Here is a 12,450-nt window from a genome sequence, read left to right as displayed (position 1 = left end):
TCACTGTCTTTCCCGAGGGTGAGAAAATCTTGTCTGTACCAATTGAAGAACAAATGTTCAAAGTACAACGAAGATAATACTCAGGGACTGAGGTCATTCAGATCTAGAACATGTTGCAACAAGGTACTAACATACTGCAAGATACAACACTGGTGCAAAGTAATTTAAAAAAAATCCCTCTTTCCATTGTTAGAAGGTACTTGGCAGCTCAGTGTGTCATCACCTCCTAACTGATCTGGCCTGGAACAGGAACAGATCCAGCACATCACCTTCACTGCAGTATGAACTTGTGCCTACCCTTCCAAGCCCTACACACGCCCACATCTCAGGTGTGGGATAAGGACAGGGCTGTGTTTGAGGATGTCAGGCTGCAGCCACAGCACTGACTTGATTTGAATATGCGCTGCAAGAAAGCTCCAACCTTTTGACAGTGGTCCACCAGGAGCCAGAGCTACAAAGAGAGCCTGACAGTGTGTAGAAGGATGAGAGGGGAGATAAGGCAATGGCAGACCGAGTTCTGACCTTGTAATGCTGAAGAGTGTTCAGACGTTTCCAGGTTCCTTGAACAACAGATGTCACATCCTCGTCGGACAGTATCAGATGACCTGCCAGCCCTGATCTCCACTCTACAGCCATTGAAACACAGAAAAGGAAAGGATTAACTGCTCACTCAAGGCATCATCTGCGTCAACCTGGCTGACCTCATTACACACCCTCTGGTCCTCGTCAGCTTTTACCTGTGCTCTTTCACAGACAACATAACCTGAGCAAGTGCCTGTCATGATGCTGAGTCCTGCAGTCACAGGACAGACCCCTCTGAGCACAGGGACAGGAGGCATCATGGCCTCCCATGTTCCACCTGTCATGTTCCTACAAATTCTGTCAGATTGTGACTCTTCAAGCAGGTAGTTCAAACCACAAACATGCACCCACAGTTCTTATCAGCTACTATTTCCTTCTCATCCCTAAATGTCACCATTATTCATCATTAAGAAGATGGAAAACTGAGTGTTTTCTCTCCCAATGTAAGTTCTACCAATCATTAACTACCATAGGCAAAATCCTCCCTAACATATATTATTAAGAGGCTGCCATTGACTTCACTGGCAGGAAGTGCCAGTCTATGCCCACAGCATCTTTGCACTGCACTCAAATCCTCCTCCCCTCCTACACATTTTCCATACTCTTTTCCCATATCCCTTTGCCCAAGCCATTGCTGTGGTCTGAGTCTGGCAAAGAACACCATGAAGTGAAAGAAGGTGAACCCAACTGCTTCTTTCCCACCCCTGCCTCTGTTACCCTGTTGTGTCCAGTCAGAGTGGTCAGTGATTCTGCACACTCAGCCCAGAATGACAAATGTCACACGTGCAGGGTGCTGTGCACAGACAGCAAACCAGCATTCCTTCACTTCCTCACTGGGTTTTGTCACCAAAGAGGTCTGCTCACCGAGGTCCAGGGTGTCTGGGTCTGGCCGGTGACAGTATGGTGTCCCTTTATAGATCTGATCTAGGATTTTCTCCTTCACTTGCGTTATGGTGTCACAGTCCAGCACTTTTGCAGAAATCCCTTGAGACTCTTCTGCCCCTCCTGCACCAACTCCTGCTTGTGTCAAAGCGTTTAAGGTCTGGGGAAGAAAAGGTCACAGCTACTCAGCTGATAAGATTACATCTGACACATTTACACCTTTGATGGCTGGCATTCAGGCAAGTTAACAGCTAGTCCTTTCACTGGGAGATTCAGAAAAGAAAACATCACTGATGTTAAACACCTCAGTCTTGTGTTCTTAGCCTTGTGTCAAGAGCTGGAAGCTAGTTCAAGAGCATTGGGCAGGAGCTTCGATGTGCCATCAGCAACGTCACCCCTTTATTTCTAGACTTAGCACAGCATGTACATCACATGAGTGTGGTGCAGGCTCCCATCAGCCTGGGGCAAAAGTGCCTGATTTAGCAGAGCTCTTCACCATCTATGCACTTGTGCTGCTGGAACAAACCTGGCTCCCAGGAGACAGGGGCAGGCTGTGCTGCACTTGTGCTTTGGTTATGGCAGCAGAGACATTCAGCCCTGCTGTACAGAGGACAGAAGATTTGGTGCTTACCAGAGTGCGGTACTCCAGGTCCTCTCTCAGAAGGCGGTTGTCATTCAGGGTATATTTGGCTTTCCCTGTCACCCAGTCAACTGGCCCTTTGTCCACCTGGTGTTTGATTCCTCGAAACAGCATGTAAAGGGGCTCCCCAACAGAATCCTGGCACGGAAAGGAAGGAGAGAAATTCAGCTTGCTCCTCCCAGCAGAGCCCCAGGCATGGAAACAAGGATATCAAGCAGGACTGAGGATACACCAGCTGAGCCAGAGTAGGCAAAGACAGAGCTTGTGACAACAGCTCCTGCTCCATGCACAGGAAAAGTGCACTGCTGAGCTACCAGAGAGATGCACATCACCAAGGCCTTGTTCTGCCTCTGTGTCACTAATCTGAGAGAATCCTTGCCACCTCCCCAGCCCTCTAGAAAAGGAATTAGAAGAGCATCTGTCCTCTCATGCACAGACCAGCCTGAGTCCTGTGTATTTCAAGATAAAGGAGCTACACTGAGGCCTCCACGACCTAGTGACACATCCTGGAAACAAGTGGTATTGATACTGATTTAAGAATCCCAGTTCCCAGTGAACAGCCTACCCCTTATTTCTCACCCTGAAATACAAGGTGACCCTGGCACTATTTCAGCTATGAGTGAGGCACAAAGCAAAGCTGTGCCTGTCACCCCTCCTTTGGCCCCTCTACATTACAACAGGACAAAGAGCTCACCCTCACAAAGGCATACAGGCAGATGGACATCCAGTTGGTCAACAGCTTCTCTACCACTGTTTCTGTCCTGAAAGAGAGCATCAGGTTGGTCACAGGAATGTGGTGCAGAACCGGGGGAGATTTGGAGGTAAAGATCATTCCCTTTGGAAGAAGGGCACACTAAGTCATGATACAGAATGGAGAGGGGAAAAAAAAGCCTTTTGAGAGCAGCGCAGTTGATGCTTTTTACACTGCTTATTGGAAACACTTGTCAGCCTGAAGGAGGCACCAAATTACAGAATTGGAGAGACAAGAAGCAGGGAACAGTGGAAAGACTCTGGTAGGTCTCAAACAAGGGAAATGTGTTCAGATCAGAAGGATGCACCAGATAAGAGACTACTGGGGATCTAAACAGGGGATATATCTCAGTTTAGCTTCCAAACATGGCATGGCTGTGAACCCAGAGACCTCTAAATAGCAAAGTGGGATTACAACACTTGGCAGAGCCTTTCAGCACTGGCCAGCCAAGCAAAAAGGCTCTGTCCCTCCACCCTCAGGTAGCTGCCAGTGGGACCATGGCTCACTCACCTCCGCAGCATCAGCTTGGGGTTCTTGGCCACATACTGCTCCACAAGGTCATTCAGGAGTGTTTTGAGGATGTCAGTGAAGTACTCCAGCTTCCCATGCAGCGACACCGTGAGCAGCGATGCCACATAGGCCCGGTCTCTCGGAGAGAAAGTGCGCTGGATCTCCAGAGTGTGGATGAACTGGTGAGGAGAGAGAAAAAACAGTGTGTGAATCCGCTGGAAAAAAAGCAGTCACAGCTGCTGGCTCTTGGAAGAAGTGCAGAGAACTATTAAGGAATGAACCTTAACAGACACTGCCCACCTCCTGCTGCCAGTGCTGTGGCTCTGACCCTGCAGCAGGCTGCCAGCAGAGAGAGGGACATTACCTTTGTGAGGAAGAGTTTGCTGTTGAGGAGGTTGGAGAGCTGCACCAAGCCCTGCTCCACTGTTTGCCGTCGGCACTCGGGGATGTCAAGGTCCCTTTGCAGTGGGGACTCTCGGTGGCCCGGAAAGAAAATGCGTTCTGCGTAGGACTTGTAGTCCAGGAAGGGGATCCCTGTGCCCACAAGGTCACTTGTGAGGTCCATCATCTCAGTCATCAGGTCTGAGGGAAAGGAAAATGCCCATGAGGATGACACAACTGACATGATCTCAACTGGTGGTGCAGAGCATGAGGTAAATGGAGGAACCAGGGCCAGCAGCATGGGACTGAGAAAGAGGAAGGATGTTTCCTCTCAGGAAGAGGCATATTGGGATCTCATTGCTAGATCATTTAAAGCTAGACTAGGCAGCAGGAGAAATAGCATGAGGAATGTTCCAATCAGGAGCTGGTTTCCAATTTTATTAAGAGGAAGCCACTATTCAGCACACATCTGTGGTTACAGGCATTACCTACAGCAAAGACAGAGTATTAGAGATCTACTCCTCACTCCTTCACACATTAACTGGGGACTACAGTCTCAGTCACCTGCAGAGTTTCAGAGCCCCAGGTCTCCCACAGTTGTAAAGATCTGAAGTACAAAGTTTGTAAGCTTAGAACATGGGCTCTAATTCAACTTGCCCTACACAAAGACTGGGCTAGTGGTTGTCCTTAAAATCCCTCCAAGTGTGCTGTCTCAACTTTAGCTCTTCACCTGAGTCTGGAGATGAAGTGGAGAATGAGAGAGGTCTATATAAATCACTGTGCCCTGAATTAAAGAATTAAAAAAGGAAGAATTTGGGTCTATGTTTCTATGCACTGGCACAGGATAAATTATTGCCTGCTCTGAGCTATGCAGACAAGTACACAGGAATGGGAAGAGAGGTAGGGTTGAGAGTGGTTCTCCAATTTTCCCTGAAGCTACAAAAACCCAGGAGCTCAGTGACTGACCTGTGAATTCCTTTTTGCATCTGTCCCGAACACTTGTTTCCAGATTTTCCAGCTGGATTTGAACTTTCTTGTAGTCCCTCAGAGCCTGTTTGCTCTTCCTCCTGCAATAAGAAGCAAAATTGTTCCTGGTGGCACTAGCTCAGGGACTGTCCTTGCCAACTGCTGTGTTGTTGCCAAACACTCGAGGGCAGTTGGTGCTGAGGCGATTTCTACAGAGCATCATCTTTGCAGGACACCACACAGTGTTCCATAAACTAGATGTGTCTCTTGAAGCATCCATTAGATTCTGAATGAACCACAGTGCAGACTGTGATTAGCAACGTGTCTCCTGCAGCCAACACCACCAGGGGCTCAGAATTTGGCACAAAATAAAGAAAACTGTAACCTTGTTGAGGCCCAAGATGTACACTTGGTGGCACCCAATGAAAAACACTGAGAGGAACTTAAAGGCCTCATCCATGCCAGAAGTTGTTACCTGTATATGAAGACGATGACCAGAACAATCAGTGCCACAAAGGATGCACCCACACCCAAACCAATCTGTGCCTCCAGCGGGAAGGTGAGCTGGCTCTCCGTGTCATACTGCACTCGGCCCAGGAGGAAGTTCAGGTTTCCCATCTGAACCTGTAAGAAGAAAACATTTGCCATGATGATTCCATTCCTCTGCGCAGGAATGAAATAGAAAGCCACAAGGCTTCTCCAGAATGAGCACAGGGGGCACACAGCCTCCCAGAAGAGCTGTCCCACAGCACATAACCCAGCCACACTGGTTACTTTCAGGCAACTTTAGCCTTTAAGAGCAGAATTTGACAACAAGATCAGTTCCCTGCCAACCCTATTACCTCCCCTGTCCCTCAGCAGGGCTTGTACCTTTCCTATCTTCACATCCCACTCCCACTTCTTGCACATGCCTCAAGAAAAGGCAGGGTTGCTGGCAGAGCTGCAGATTCCCTACCGTGAACTCTGGCAGCAGGTCTGTGCCCTCCCGCTTGGTGCGGTGCCGCGGGGCCGGCTGCTCCGACGGGGGCTCGCAGTAGAGGTGATTCCTTGTCAGGGTCTTCACCACACAGATGCCTTCCCCAATCATAGCCATAACTTCATCCTTGGAAATAGCCAGATCTAGATTTTCCCCCTGAAATACATTTGGACAGCACATGAGATCAGTGAAAAAACAACTATGTACTGCCATGGCTTCAGAGAAGATGGAGGAGACCAATACCATGAGATGAAAGCAGCCTTTTTTTCTTCTTGGATTAGGCTTACATGTGAATAGGCCACAGGAGTTAAGTTTGTAAGCTAAAAAATTCAGATTTAGCTTTAGGACCTGTAGCATGCTGCATAAGTATAGTTATAAATAGCCTGTCCTCTTAAGGCTCTTCAGTGAAACCCAGCTAAGCTCAGCTCTTCACTCTGTGTATTTAAAAAGGTAATCTCACGTCAGTTAACCTGCACACTCAGCTAAGTCAATCAATGCCTTTCAAAGGTGTAACATATCTGTGCTATTTCTCTTATTTGCTTTAATTTTGGAGGATTAAGACTTTTTCTTTTTTTAATAAAACCATGCTGACTGATGTTAATTAGATTTTTATGCTTTAATGCTTTCTAAGCCCAGAGCCCTGTCAGGGTATCCCAACAGGTTGACAGATCAATCTCCTTTGTCTTTTAAAGTTCTCTTCCAGTTTTCTCAAACTGCCCTACATCTCCAAGATGCAGTCAACTCCAATGGCAGTGGTCTAGGCATTTCTATGCTCTTACCTCCACACAGTTTTTTACCCATATGCAGAACGGGAGCTTGTGGAGAATTTGCACCTACGGCTGCAGCCATTACTTTCTTTAAGAGTACTGGACTGAAAAGTACCTTTTCATACAAATGAAATATCTCAACTTTTTTTTTTTCTTTCATGTATGGTAAAAATAGAATCATTGTGCTCTTTAGAGTCACTGTATCATCTTTAATGAGTGATTTTCCCGCCTTCACTTAGTAACAGGTCTTCCCCACTGGCAGGATTCTTTTACTCGTAAGTTACTTCTAGAGGAAACTGAAGTAGTTATGATAGGGTCAGCAGCTGAGAACAGGATGTGGGGATAATGTAGTACTAACATCCCATATACAAACAGTTTATTAGGATTAAATAAAATCCAAAAAACAAGCCACAGAAATTTCCATAAGCCCTATGAAGTCCTAGCAATGATTTATGGACTCAAGAGGCTTTTTTGATGCACTCTTTTCCCTCCTCTTATGTACTGTTTCTCACAGGTCAAAGCAGATGTGCTGTGACAGATTGTAACTTGTCAAATGCTTTAAAAACCTTGGATGCTGCATGACACCAACTTAAAACTTCATACAAGGAGCATTAATTCCAGCTGGTTTTTGTCTTACCTCCACAGAGATGACACTTCCTGGCTTGTGACGATATGGTTTGGCAGGGTCCTCAGCATTCAATGGTTTTAGGATGGGGTTGACTTCATAAGAGAAAGGCATGGGATGCAGTGAGTTGAAATCAAAGCTCAGATTATCCAGAATAAATTCCAGTTTGATACGGGCACTCCTCAACAGCAGGTTAATGGCTGGAGTTTTGCACAGGATCAGGTAGGAAGAGTTAACGAGACATGGTTCTTCAAACTAAGTGGAAAAGGCAAAAAAAAGTGTCAGTAATGGAACACCAATGCTTCTCCTGCAGCTTGGCAACACTTTCCACCCCAAACAATCTGGGGCCAGTCTGCATTCTTCTAATCTGGAGAAATGCCAGAAGAACCCTGCTTAACTGTAATGGGGAAAAATCCAAGATCTGAGGAATTCCCCATGTTCCTCTAAAGAAAAGCTTTCATAGCACTGGTTTTGTTGGAAGGTCTCAGCAGTGGGAATCAGCTCTGACATTCCCCTGGCAGCAAATTCTGGAGAGAGACCAGCTTTAGATTTCCCTGCTCTGAGAGAATAGGACCAAACATCTTCAATGCAAGGCTGTTTTCCCAGTCTGAATGCTTCTGTGAAAGTGTTCCCATGCCCGGTTGGATATGTTTTATACATTTGGTCAAAGTATTAGGGTTTTTATTTTTTTCTGCCCTACAGCCACAAATCTTTCCTAAGAACATTGATAAAACCAGCTGTTATTGATGCATGTGCATCAGGAGCACTTTTATGTACAGGAAGCCCTTCATCACTTGCACTAATAATGCAAATTGTTCTTGTACTTTGGCTGCCAAACCACCCTCTTCCTCTGCACATTCTGCTGTGTGCTCTGTGACCTTGGTTACAACATCAATACCTCTGTAATGACCCATCTTAGCAGACTGGCAGCAGGAGAGCAGAAAATAATTGTGGTGCTGGTAATTTTGCTGCCTGGTTTTGTATGTCAAGTGAAAGACATCTCAGGAGCTACAGGGACAGACTGAAATATGCAAAAGGAAGAATCTGAAGCACAGACACACTGAACCACACAAGCTCTCTGGCTCAGATGTACATTCCTTTATCTCCACACTGCTGCATTGCTATTTCTGTCCCACATCACAATCCTGCACATCTCTAGGCAGAGGCAGACCCAGCCCATGGAAATGTTTGTGGAAGTGCTTAACCTTTCAGCCTGGCAGAGAACACTTCCATGGGCCGAGACTGTTGGTACAATCCAAGCAGATAACAGCAAGTGGTGGGAGGAAAAAAGCCCTAGGGACGGAAGTCCACCTCTTCAGAGATGGAACATCAACCCTTGTGCACCCACACCCCCCCAGAGTGCTGTGCTACCTGCTGGATGCTGCACAGGGAGCCCTCAGGACACTCAGAGTCTGGGACGATCCTCCGCCATCGCGCCACTCCTCGGCGCCGGCGTTCAGACGGAGAAACCGTGACTCGGATCTTTGGTTTCTGTACAACATCCAAGTTGTAGCCATGAACTCTGAGCACTCTCCCTCCACTGAAAGACAAAAGTAGCTGATCTGACTCACCTGTTATTCATTAGCTCAATTTTGTCCATGCTCCCATCGTTCTGTTTATGCTCTAACAAGCCTGGCTTCACCCCAAAGTGCTACTCAAGAGAGGTGACATTGGTGCTGCAGCCCCAGCACACTGCCCAGGGGAAGGGACACTCATTCTTTTTACCTGAGGAAGCTTTTTGGTGGTTCTGCAAAAGTGATGTTGGGATCCAGAGTATATCTAAAGAGGGATCCTTCCAATCTCCGCTCCTGCTCCCCGTATTTGATGGTGACTGGGAGTTCTGTGGACACATTGCTGGGACTTGTCTGGCATGCCAGCTGATCCTCTGTCATCTCAGAGAGGCTTGGAGAGACAAGAAAAACAAGGGATTAACACAGCCACTGCAGAGACAGATTTTATAGTACTGTGCCTTTCTCTTTGCAGAGAGTATGCAAACCTCTTCTGCTATTTTCCTAAATCTCAGGCTAAAAGCTCTTGTGTCTTATCTGTGCATGTAATAATTGCTGGGCAGCTGTTGGGAGCAGCACACAGACAAAAGGCAGGTACAGTCACAGTTCAGACTGAAGGGACTGGACATGCTACCAAGGCATGTGCACCTTCTCACCAGCAGCTAGGTGAGGCTGGTTTACATGTCCCAGGGTGCAAGGAAACAAGCAGCTCTTGGGATCAGGCTGCAGGAGCCAACTGCAGCTCCCCACCAGGAAAAGCAGAGTGTCGGGGGGGGTTACAGTCCTGTCAAGGGACAAGCAGAACAGAGTGTGCAGCCCTGCTCATATCCAGGGAAGGTGGGCCAGAATCTAAGATGGTTGAGGTTGCTGCCATGACCCTCACAGGGAAGATCCCCTGAAATACAGAGGAGAGCAGAGCTCCAGCTGCTCCAGGCAGCATCACACCCTGGGAGGCTCTAGGATGGACTCAGGGCATTGCACAGCTAGCATACTGGCAAGTTGTGATCTTACATTTGACAAGGGAGGTCTCCAAGCAGGACACTGATCTCATTAGGATGCCCAGTCAGCAGCTTTGAGCCTAGAAGGGTAAGGCAGGTTCCTCCTGCTTTGGGACCCTGAGTTGGAACAATGGATTTCAGCTCTGGATTCTAGAAGAGGGAAGGAAAAAAAAAAGAAAAAAGAAAAGGGAAGTGAGTGACAAGGACCTCAAAAGACAAGACAATGAAAGAAAACAGCAGAATGTGTTCAGTAGCCTACAATGCTCTGAAAATAGAAAGTACAGATCCAAACCACAGGCAGGCCTCAGCTATACTCCAGCAGCTACTTTACTGAGCAGAGGAAGGATCAATAACACCAGCAAGAACCACGAATCAGGGACCTTTCCACACAGTGCCAAAGGCATATGGACGCTGCAAACAGCAGAGCTGTGAGCCTCACACACAACCCGAGGATTACAGTCCAAAGGGATTGCTCAGATCAGTAACTGGATTAATAACTCAGGTTAGGAAAAACAAGGTAGCAAATAAATTGCCTGTTTGCCTAGCAGATGAGGAGATTAACAGCAGGGAGCCCTAAGAATTTTTGTTGAGACCTGTGCTGCAACAAGAAAAAACCAAAGTACCACTGAGGAGCTGCAGCAAAACTGAGAGAAACCAGGCAGAGTAGCACAAATAAGTCACTGCTGACAAACAAAAAGCAAGATCCACGAAGTAAGAAGGAGGAAGAAGACTAAAGGATAAAAAGCAAACATGTACACCATTGCTAGTCTCTAAATAGCATCCAGGTGATAACCAAAAGAAGAGCAACAAGCATAATCTAGTACATAAAATGGTTTTATCAAGCCAAAAATGGAAGAAATTAAGACCTGTCAGAATCTTGTAAATTGCACAGAAAGCAAGAAAAAGAAGCAATTGTATTTAAAAGTTATCTATGTATTATTTCATAGTTGCTGGGTTTAAGATCTCAAAAAGTTATCAGAAATGTGTTTAAAATGATAGGAAACATTTCTCCACACAATGCACAGGAATTTTGGATTTACTGCCACCAGCTGCTGAAGGTCAGAAGACAAAAGCATGTTCAAATAGCAATTTGCATATTAACAAAAGAAAAGTCAGAAGTCTTTGTAAGATGTTAAGCCATCAGTAAAAAAAAAATCTTCAAGTTGGAAACAGAGGAAAAATACAGACTATCTCCAAGTATTTAACCATTGTCAAAAGAAATAAAATCACTAGACGACAGGATCTTGAGCATCACCAGTACAGCTGCTCTTATAACCTAAAGGGGGGTGAGGGAGAAACAAACCAAACCAAACAACAAAAAATCCCAGTACACCACACAACACAAGCAGCAGAAAAATCAGATAAAAATACCAGCAGCAAGTGCCTGGTAGAGTCCTGTAAGTTCATGCAATAAACAGCCATTTAGCAGAGATACTGGGAAAACAGGGGAGATATTATAGTTATGTTACCTGGTAGGTGAAAACATGACCAGAAACCCCACGACCTCCTCCAGGCACTTCCACCACGATATGCCCAAACCTCTCAGTCCAGCTGCCGCCGGTGACGCACACGATGCTGCAGGACAATCCAAGATCAAAGTCACTCCCGGGGGGAGCAGGGGAGCTGCAAGCACTGCAGCATGTCCTAAAAACATCTAGCAACCACAGTTCTCTTCTTCCAGCCTTATCTGATGCTCAGAATATGCAACCAAAAGAGAAATGCCTCTAAAAAAGCTGGGTTAGGTGCAGCAGAAAAAAGCAGGGACCAGTTCCAAACAGGCCCATCCTATCTAAAATTATTCTTTCTGGGAGAGACAGGATGAATCCCACTGTGTCACAGATACACACAGAGTCCAAGAACTCTTCTATATTCCAGAGTTGATCCAAATCAGTTGCATCTGGAGGGACCTCTGGCCAGCAGTGGTCAATCCACACATTAGTGCTGTGTCTGATCAGGAGAAGATTCAAGACCTGGGTTTAGCTGTCACTGGTCTTCAGCCAGCGGCCTCTGCAACCAGCCAGATCCCCTGATCTGCACTAGCCATTCCTCCCAGCCCTTCTTCCAGACATAATTTGGGAGATGCTGACAAGATGGAAAGTCAAACTGTATTTAGCACAGAGCAGCAAGGAGTCCCATGTTACAGCACTCATTTGCTAACAGAAAAGCTAATCTGCGGGAGACTTCCCAGCCCCCTGCAGAGCAGGAGATTAATTTTGTCTGGGCCTTGCTCAGGAGTGGGTTCCAGGTTCACAGCTATATCCCCTCAACTAAAGAGGCTGAGGAATTTGAACTCAGGCAGTGCAGTCCAAACCAAGACCCTGTGATGCCAGGTGATTTACAGATACAGAACACAGACAGTGCTAACCCCAGAAAGATTAAGCTCTAATTCTAGGATGAAAACAGAAAGCAGATGGATCCAGGACAAACAAATTGCACAGACAGGACAACACTGCTCAACACAGCAAGCCATTCCCAGCAGGATCTTACCTGGCTCCTAGAGGGAAGGGTGCTACAACTACTGCTACCATGGAATGGAAAAACATGTTTGTGATAGCTCTGATAAGAGTTTACTCACAATTGCCTTCCTCTTCTCCTGCTGGCTGGTTGGCTACTCTCCCTCCCTTGTCCAAAGCTCCCACCTACCTGCCCTGCCACAGGCCAACTACACAAATGTCCTTTTCTCTTTTCTTCCTGGTTATCTCCCATTCATACCTCTTAGCACTGAACTACTGCTTTATTATTTTGTTCTGCCCTGGCCAGACACACCAGCTGCACAATTCTCTATGACTGATACGAGCCAGACTCAGGAGGATAGGTCTTTCTGCTTCTCATCCTTCTCCTTGCCACTACTTTTACAAGCACTG

At 46.6% G+C, this 12,450-nt stretch overlaps 1 protein-coding gene across 4 annotated transcripts in view; it reads right to left on the bottom strand.

Moving 5' to 3' along the window:
- PLXNB1 (plexin B1) overlaps nt 1-12,450 on the bottom strand; it is a 77,077-nt gene that overhangs the window by 7,786 nt on the left and 56,841 nt on the right. For all 4 annotated transcript variants that reach the window (XM_064432770.1, XM_064432771.1, XM_064432772.1 and 1 more), the window contains 14 exons: nt 11,056-11,161; nt 9,600-9,736; nt 8,806-8,982; nt 8,452-8,620; nt 7,093-7,335; nt 5,668-5,844; nt 5,188-5,336; nt 4,713-4,813; nt 3,730-3,947; nt 3,366-3,544; nt 2,799-2,865; nt 2,096-2,242; nt 1,447-1,624; nt 523-626 (listed from right to left, as the gene is read on the bottom strand). In XM_064432770.1, coding sequence (XP_064288840.1) covers nt 523-626; nt 1,447-1,624; nt 2,096-2,242; nt 2,799-2,865; nt 3,366-3,544; nt 3,730-3,947; nt 4,713-4,813; nt 5,188-5,336; nt 5,668-5,844; nt 7,093-7,335; nt 8,452-8,620; nt 8,806-8,982; nt 9,600-9,736; nt 11,056-11,161 — 2,152 coding nt within the window. The remainder of the gene's footprint in view (nt 1-522; nt 627-1,446; nt 1,625-2,095; nt 2,243-2,798; nt 2,866-3,365; nt 3,545-3,729; nt 3,948-4,712; nt 4,814-5,187; nt 5,337-5,667; nt 5,845-7,092; nt 7,336-8,451; nt 8,621-8,805; nt 8,983-9,599; nt 9,737-11,055; nt 11,162-12,450) is intronic.

Source organism: Passer domesticus, chromosome 9, assembly GCF_036417665.1.
Source record: "Passer domesticus isolate bPasDom1 chromosome 9, bPasDom1.hap1, whole genome shotgun sequence".
Taxonomy (NCBI): Eukaryota; Metazoa; Chordata; class Aves; order Passeriformes; family Passeridae; genus Passer; species Passer domesticus.
Note: the sequence above shows the minus strand (reverse complement) of the source record. Positions and strands in the feature narration are given on the sequence as shown.